The sequence below is a fragment of the Etheostoma cragini genome, chromosome 4, assembly GCF_013103735.1.
Source record: "Etheostoma cragini isolate CJK2018 chromosome 4, CSU_Ecrag_1.0, whole genome shotgun sequence".
NCBI lineage: Eukaryota > Metazoa > Chordata > Actinopteri > Perciformes > Percidae > Etheostoma > Etheostoma cragini.
The window spans coordinates 27,583,087-27,592,149 of NC_048410.1; the positions used below are offsets into that span (position 1 = coordinate 27,583,087).

Here is a 9,063-nt window from a genome sequence, read left to right on the forward strand (position 1 = left end):
CCCCCCCCCCCCCCCCCCCCCCCAACCCCCCCACCCAGAACAAGTTGAAGCAGTGAACCGGATAAAGAAAGATCTGCTGTGAACCAAATAACTTGTTATGGAAATCCCTGCCATAAATCTAAAGGTGAGTTTGCTGTTTGTGCTTGATTGTGATGTAATAGAGCCTGCTCACGGTGTTTCTGGCTTTAAGGATGGCGACCTTGTTGCTCATTAGTGTAGCAACTATATCACAATAAACCAGTCAAATGTATCTTTATTGTGACTTATTGTTTAGTTTTTGTGGCTAAATGGTAGAAGAAAAGTTGAGTTATTTGGAATATAGCCTCTAAAGAGCTGTTAAAGATCAGAGACTCTGAAGTTATGAATGTCAGTGATGGGTAGCATCACTATATAACATTATTGGATGTTAGAATCATACACACAGTGATGCATCTGCTCATTACATGCCATATTAACAAGATCTGAATTAGAAGATCAAACAAACTGAAATACAATGATTTTGGCAGTGGATCTGGAAATATAAAATATAAAAATGTTTCTCACATGCCACATATTGACTTCTGATTTGTCCACTTTTTTTCTATAAGTAACACTTAATAAGTGAGCTGATGCCTGCATGGAATGTCCCGTTTGAAAGGGAGAAGAATTAAAATGAATGATGATTTTGGGCTATTTTTTTTTTTTAGATAGGCTAAGGTTCAAAATCAGTTTGAATTTTTTTAAATCAAAGCTCAAAAACGTACATGAAATGTTGGAAAGTCACTAAAGAAGATGTGTATGTGTCGCTCACACTGAAGAAAATGAGGCATTTTCTGAGTCATTTCCCCCCCCTCTCCCAAATACCCAATTCATTGCTTGGTCTATGGGGTTCCAATGTAAAACCAATTGAAATATGTTCCAGAGTCTAAAAGGACACTTCCAAATGTCCAACCAACTTCCAAAACCCAAAGAAATCCACCTTTACAATGATATAAACCAGAAGAAAAAAAATAGAAGTCCTCACTATGGAGAGGCTGGAGCCACTGACTGTTTGGAGCTTTTAGTTGATACTTGATGGATGTCAAATTTGAAATTGTCTGTGGATTGGAAGAGTCCTAGACCACAGGGAATGTATAAAAAAAACCCGTCTTAACACTTTGTCTTTGGTTCTCTGTTGTAGGCCATAGTCCTGGTGCACTGGCTGCTTACAGTATGGTGAGTTGGAGAACAGGTTATTTTTCACAAACCTGAGGAATTTCTCTCCTCTACTCTGTCTCTTACACACACAGGCCTACTCCTTCACCTCCACGTCCCATAATCCTACAGTCTCCATGTGTGACTGTATGAATTGTGTGCTTTCTGCAGGGGTTGCATGGTGTCGCTGCCCTCCTCCTTTGCTTGGGGGAACTTTTGTGTTCTAGCTGTCGGGGTGTGGGCCGTTGCGCAGAGGGACTCCATCGACGCCGTGCTCATGGTGAGTCTACTTGTTTCCTTCACGCGGGCTGCAAACTTGACATCACGTGACGCGCACACGAGTCTAACTATAGGCACAGCAATGCGGATCTGTGCTAACCTATTTGTCTGTGGAATCTAGGACATCCCTTTGAGATAGAAAGCCTTCTCTTAATTCAGCACGGAACTCGGTGACCAAGGCTGTCACGGTGCATCAGTTTACAGCAGCAGGGGCCCTTTTTCGTATTTTAATCTTAAATTCCTGCAAAGATCTATTTTAAGCCACAACAGAAAAAGTTACTCACCACACTACATAACTCTGAATTACAATCATTACGATCAATGACACCTGCTGACCAGCAGCACCAAATGATGATAATAATTCTAATAATTAGCCAACAATGTTGTAGTGCGTTTTTATGGAGTGCGATAACCTTTTGGAAATATATATCAGTGAGGACATCCTCAGCAAAGAAACTGACTGATGGACAGTATTGTATAGAGTACTTGAAAGCAATACTTGAGTAAAAGTACAAGTATCTTACCAGAAAATGGCTTCGGTAGAAGCTAAAGTCACCTTTTAGAATATCACTTGACTCAAAGTTTTGAACTAACTGATGTCTGCTGTTTCTGATATTAAATGTACTTCATTACAAAAAGTATAACATTATTGTGGCATCCTTATAGGACAGTTTAACATTCAGGGTTTCCACACATTCTTAAACATCAAATTAAAAGGCTAACATTAGACAAAACTGAAACAGAATTGTCATTTTTTTGTCATTTAATTTTGACATTTCTTTTTGTCTCATTGTTTTTTCTCATTCTAATTCAAAATGGAAAAGTGGGTCAGCTTGCTTTGTGCAAATGTTTTTTCTACCCCAGAAAGTAATGTAAGAGGAAAAATGTCTCCATGCAGTGTATTTCATTTTCATTTTATTATTGAATTTTTCATTGGCGTCCTTTTTGGCGTCTCGTGCTCGCCATCCACCCGAAACGTAACGTTACTACTCTTTGGCCGGCTCGCAAGCCCAAAAGGCGCATGCGCGGCGTTCCTGTTGTTGTTGTGTTTCCGGTCTAGCTAGATCCGGTGTGGTGTCGGTTTTTCATACAATACTAGTTGTTGCAACAGCAAGTTGCAAGGCCAAAAAGAACGTTAATCTTCTGCGATAAAATACATTGATGGCGCCATTGACAGATGTCTAACTGACAACACTGTTAAATAACAAAGTAAAGTACAGATTTATGAACGGTCTACTTAAAGATGCAGTAGGTAAGACTTACAAAACTAACTTTCTGTCACATTAGTTGAAACTGACCCATTGTACGAGTAGAACTACATGAAGCAGGTTGTTAAAAAAAAGAATCCAGCTCCTCTGGCGCCACCTACAGCCTGTAGTGCGATTTGCAAAAATCCACCGCTCCCTGTTCAGATGCACCAATCAGGGCCGGGGGGCCGGGTCTAACTGTGTGTCAATCACTGCTCATGCACACACATTCTTTCTCCCTTGTAGGGGGAGGGGCTTAGGAGATTGTTTTGGGCTTTAGCGGCAGAAGTTGATCCCGAAAGTCCTGAGTCTTCGCAATCTTACCTACAGCACCTTTAAGAAAAGTAACAACACTGATGATGAGTATGCAGAAGAGAGCCACAGCCTCTCAGCTCTATAGTCAGATGTTATGCTTTTAGAGTGTTTTTGTAGTGTCATAATTTTCAGATTTTTCCCAGTAAATGTCTTTTTATTATAACTCTTGAATTCCTCCAGAGGATAAGCCCTTTCTGCTTGGGAGAATAAAGCTAAGCAGTGTGATGCGGTTGTCTGGTCAGCCATGTTTGTTTTATGTTTTAAGCGTTCTGTTGTCTTCCTAACAAAATTGAAAAATCATCACTTTTGTTTATGCTTCTTATCAATAACTTTTTCTTACATTATTGTCAATTTTTTCAACACTTTTGACGCTTTTTTTCCATGTTTGCCACTTTTTTTTGTAACACTACGTAACACTAACTTACCTTTGGTTTTACAGTTGTGTTTGGTATTTATGGTCAATAAACCTCACTCATAGGAAATGATACCTTATGTTTAAGTTAGAAAAGCAGAAATTAGGAATTATTCAGACAAAAATTAAAGGAAAGTATGTTAATGTATAATCAGAGACTGGAATATGTCAACTTTTACTCAATACTATTTCAAAACCACTACAATGTTTTCAAATGCCCAAAATTATTGAAAGTAGAGATTTCTACTTGCCAAAGAATGTTCTGGGAAATCAATCATGTTATTTCGGGTAGTTAAAAAGAACATTGATATAGGACAACATGAGGGTTAAAGAGTCTTACCACAATTCATGGCATGTGAGTCCAGAACCATACCATTTGTGCAGCAGATGAACTCAGACATCTATCTGAAGTCTGACCATTAGTTACATCTAGGGATGCACTGAATCCAGATTTTTTGGGGTTTGACCAAATACCAAATCCACTGGTTAAGATTCTGCCGAAACCAAATCCTACTCCCATCTTCATTCAATTAACACAGAAAACACGTTAATAAAGTAAACACGTTTTTATCTGAAGTTGCTGCATTTTGGCTGCTGTCTGTAGATTCCTTCATGCACAACTTGTATCCTTTTGGATGTTTCATACACTAATGTAACAGCGGTGATGTTGTGGATTGTTTAGGGTCCTCGCCACCACGAGACAAATCGGCATTGCAAATGGAACATGCAGCTGGACTTGAATTGCTTTTTTTTTTGCCTTTTGAATCAACTTTTTCTGCTCACGAGTTGCATTTTCACTTTCTCACAGCCTACTGCATTGAACGCTCCATCTATACCTTCCCGTAATCAACGGTGGCGTCATTATGTTGACCAGCGTAGCGCGCGTAGTGAGACGACGGGTTTTTTTTGGGGAAAAAAAAATTCTATGGTTTGGCAGAAACCAAACCCCGTCAAAAAGCCCAAAATACGGCTGAATCCGAAGCCAAATCCTGGATTCGGTGCATCCCTGGTTACATCCAAGCATTAGTCAAAGTCATTGTGGAATCTCTGGCCGTGAAGGGGTGTTCCATGCCAAATGAATACACCCCAGCTGGAGAGTCATGAAAAAAGTGTGTGTCCAGTGTCTCTTTCAATGACACCTTTTGACAGTGTGGGAATCTGACTGTCTTTGCCATTGGGAAGTAACCCTAGGAAGCCTCCGACCTGGTTTACTTCAAAATCCAGGGGTGCTTCCGGAGAAAGAGTCTTGCAGGTTAAAAAAAATCATTTATGCACTAGATTCTTATCAAAGTCAAAATACTACTGGATGTATTAACTCCAGGCTTCACTTTCTCAAATGTCTTTGGTGATTTCAATGTATCTTTTTGCTAAATTATCAAATATTTAACTCCCATTTCTGGCTTTTGGAAAAGGCTTTCTCATCCTATAATATGGATTTGACTACCCCAGAAAATAATGTCAGTATGCAGTGTAATTCATTTTTATTTCATTATTGCATTTTCCATTTTTACTTTCTGGCACCACTTAAGTTTTTATCTCATTTCCCCTCAGAAATCACTACTGTTGTTGTCATCAGAATTGTAATTACTGTGTTTTCCTCACGCTGCATGTTGCAAGGAATCTGTCCCTGTGGGTTAATTATGTGTTGGCACTTCAGAGCATGAACATCTTTCCCATACTGACGTATACAGCAGGTCAAAAAGTCTGATGCATCATCTGTGTCTTTTCCCTCCCCCCCCCCTGTAGTTCCTGGTGGGGATGGTCGTGACGATATTGACCGACATCGTCCATTTTGGGATCTTTTACCCGCGGAATGACTTTGCAGCAGACAGTGGCAACGTGTTTCGCTTCAGCCAAGGAATGGCCATCCTCAACCTGCTTCTCAAACCCGCGTCCTGCTTCTTCGTCTACCAAATGTACCGCGAGCGTGGAGGAGATTACAACGTCAACTTTGGTAAGTGTTGCGTAGATGAGCCAAGTACAGTAAAAGTGGACTTTTGAGGAAGTTATTGTATGAATTTCAACACTTCAAAAACCAAGATCCTTACAGTGAAAACTGATCTTGCAGCATACTGGGATTCAATGATTACTTAATGACCTACATGTGATCTAATTTCCTTTTAAGGAGCATATGAAGCACAAAAGAACTCATTATAGTACATAACAAAAAGTAAAGTTTTGTTGAGCATGCACATCCTCTATCATCATTTCCAAACTGGAAAAAGAGATCCCAAGCCCAAAGCTAGAGGTAGGGTGTGATGCACGTGTCCTGAGGCCCTTTGAGATCCTCCCTATGTTTTATGCCGTGTGTGCAACAGACACAGTGGGAAGACTCCACAGTCAACATGATTAGTTACAGTCACAAGACTTTCAATCCAGCAAGATATCTGAGCTGCAGTTCAGCCCGGACAGGGAAATAATTTCTCCACGAGTTGTTTTGTGTGTCATCCTGGCTGCATGCTGGAACACATCAAACCCATGCAGGCTGAAAAATGCATGATCTGCCATGAGAGTAAAATAAAGTATTAGTGTCAAAGAAACAGAGAAGCAGTCCAGCGCTACATGTCTGTGCACAGAAATATTCAATTCAATATTATTTGTAGTGTCACTTCATAATGAGTGATCTCAAGACACTTACAGATAGAATAGGCCTAGACCCCATTCTATAATTTACAAGGACCCAACAGTTCTAGTAGTGCCCCCAAGAGCAAGCATTGCGACAGTGACGAGGAAAAACTCTCTTTTAGGAAGAAACCTCGGAAATATTAGTTTTGTGATGTTGGTTTATTCATTTAGGAAGGGACAATGCACATTAATTAACATAAGCACTTGAATCCAACATGGAAATGTGCCCAATTTGGCAAAAAAAGCAAATTTTCACCCGCAGTCCCTGGCAGGTTGACATTAACCCTCCTGTTTTCCTCAGGTCAGATTTGACCCCCAAAAGGTTTTATATCAGAAATTTGGGTTTCTTTCAACCTAAAAAAAAGAAAAGAAAAAACGCTCTTCAAAATAAAATACATAATTAGTTCACTACTTTAATTGAATAAAGCCAGGGACTGCGGGTTTTACTATATTTTATAGCACGTGAAGAAAAAAATGTATGAAAGAACATTGAAAAAAGTGACAAAAACGTTGGGGAAAAGTGTCAAAAAACGTAGAAATATAAGAAAAAGTTACATAGTCAACGGAAAGACAGCACAAGAGTTAAAAAAAATAAAATACAAGAGCATATAACACAGAAAAGAATCTCTCTTTTCTCTTCTTCTTCTATTGACTGGTCAGGAGATACTCAAGATGTGTTCTTTGATTAGCTGTGTGTGGCCATTGATTTTTGGGACTTGGACTCTGCTGAGAGCTTTCCCATCAAAACTCCCACTGAGCTGTGATGTCTGCCGGACTCCTGAGTCCTTGATAATAATCCTCATGCCTTCATTTATAAGGATTATCCACACATGGTTGTGTTTGTCATTTGTAGTTTATGATTTGATGTTAGTAGTGAGAATGGTTCCATACAGGGTACTTTGAGCTAGGGATCTTGCTTTCATAAAAAGAACACACACAAAAAAATGTAATTTATTACACCCCACTTCACCAAAAGTAATGAAATTTTTCCTGCATTGCAAGCAAGTCCTGCTGATTGTCTTGTTTGGAGGATAATTGAATATTGATGAGTGTGCTCAGTAAGTTTAATGCTACAGACACGCAGCAGGTACATCCATTAGACTGTGATTGGCTGCGTGGTGACTGATGAGTGCCGCTAATGTTAGTTTCAGACAATGTGTGTTTTAATTGCTGTCTGATTGCATAGCTGGCGTTAACATGGTTCCCTGCTGCACTAAGCTTGTGTGTGTGTGTGTGTGTGTGTCACTTGGTTCTTTTAGTCATTAAATGAACATTGTTCAAGCATTGCTATAACTGGGCATGCCAGGCTTTGGGTTTCTTTACATGCTAAAGCAGTGTATATGGGACTGTAGTAAGTGTAATAAGCAGTACTGCATATGAGTTATGAAAAAAGAAGAAAAAAAACAAAAGAACAACATAGTAAGAATGGATTAAACAGTGTGGTTTCTGCTCTAATGAAAGCTGCAAACATTAGCATGCCAAGCTAACTAGCTCAGTATTAGCAGGCTAACGCGAACTACTTCTGAGGCTGATACTTTTGCAGGTTTCAGCTGGAGATGGAATTTTTGAACTAACTCACTGACTTTATTTAATAACTAACGTTATTTAGCAAGCTACTGAAGCCATATCTGCCAGCAATACTTGTCACAGCCGAGGAAATGGACGTTCACGAGAAGCCGGGCTTTTCTTTACATCTGTTTGCGTAGCCCCAAATTATCACTAATTTTGAGTTATAAAAATCCAAAAATCTGTTGTTATCAGTGTCAAATGTATATGTAAGCTGCGCCGGCCCGGAAGACCATAAAGCTGGATAGGCATAGCAACAGTAACTAAGGGAGGGCTAGGCTACGCTAACTGTTAATTACCTGCAGTGCCTTTTCCCTGAGTGTTCCCAGCTGGCTTGTAGTGACACAGTGAATTCATTTTGAGAAAGTTTATCAGTTAATCATTAATAATAGTGTGTGCAAACCCGTTAATAACTTCATTAATATTGATAAATACCTTTTGATAATTGCTAGTTTGAATCTGTGCCCCCTAAATTCCCTAAAATGTGCATTTCGCTCTTCTTTTCTTGCATGTCGTCATTTCTGACATCCCAGTCACTGTCATGCTTTTTGTCATGTGAACCCTGTTGTCTCATGTTTTTCCTGTTATGATTTGACTATTTGTCTTGTGTCTCTTCTCTTCTCCGCCGCTGACCTTTGACCTCTCAGACTTAGAGACCTCTGTGGACAGTCGGTGCACGACGGATAGTGGCGACAGTGCTTTTATTGGCCGCCGCTATTGATTCCCGGCTTCTTCCATCTTCCTTTTTTTTTTTTTTTTTTTTTACCATTTCTCTTCTCCAATCATCCTCTTCCATCCTCTCCCACACAGGAAGTAAGATCGCAAACAAGGCTGTCGAACATTAAAAAAACTGACTTTTTTTATCTTGGTATTGTTTCCCCAATTATTATCTTAATGTTCTGTTGTCCATCTTTTTCTATTCAGTTATTTATATGAATTCCCCTTTCAATCCCCCCCCTAAATCAGTCGTATTACCCTCCCATACCTGCTTGCATAGCTGTGTTTGTCAGTATACAGTGTGTTTGTATTCATGTCTTTTGCATTATATGTGTTTGTATCTTTCTGAGAGTTTGCATCTATGTATTATTCATATTTTTACTCTCCAGACACCTCATTTGTGTTCAGTTTGCTTTTTTCTAAAGCAGAACTGCATGACGGCGCACATCTCAAATCCGCCTAATTATTAAAGTAATGTTGACTTATTATAGCCAGTGAATGTGTGTGAGATGCACACTCCGAGTAGGACTTAAGTTATTGAAGATTTGTTGAGCAACGTGATGCAGTTTTTTAATGTATTTTAGTTTATTAGAATGAATGTCTTTTTGTCTTGCAAAATTAAATAATCTACATCACAGTTGTTTAGTAAAATGAGTATACAGTGGGTACGGAAAGTATTCAGACCCCTTTAAATTTTTCACTCTTTGTTTCATTGCAGCCATTTTCCAA

At 39.3% G+C, this 9,063-nt stretch overlaps 1 protein-coding gene across 2 annotated transcripts in view; it reads left to right on the forward strand.

Annotated features, from left to right (window-relative positions):
• Positions 1 to 9,063, forward strand: part of agtrap (angiotensin II receptor-associated protein) — a 10,766-nt gene continuing 1,703 nt past the window's right edge. The window contains exons 1-5 of one of the 2 annotated variants that reach the window (XM_034868301.1): positions 1 to 124; positions 1,160 to 1,194; positions 1,345 to 1,453; positions 5,173 to 5,380; positions 8,265 to 8,820. In XM_034868301.1, the coding sequence (XP_034724192.1) occupies positions 98 to 124; positions 1,160 to 1,194; positions 1,345 to 1,453; positions 5,173 to 5,380; positions 8,265 to 8,338 (453 nt within the window). In that variant the 5' untranslated portion in view covers positions 1 to 97 and the 3' untranslated portion in view covers positions 8,339 to 8,820. Of the gene's footprint in view, positions 125 to 1,159; positions 1,195 to 1,344; positions 1,454 to 5,172; positions 5,381 to 8,264; positions 8,821 to 9,063 lie in introns of those variants that run through there. The other variant, XM_034868300.1, reaches the window with a different exon arrangement.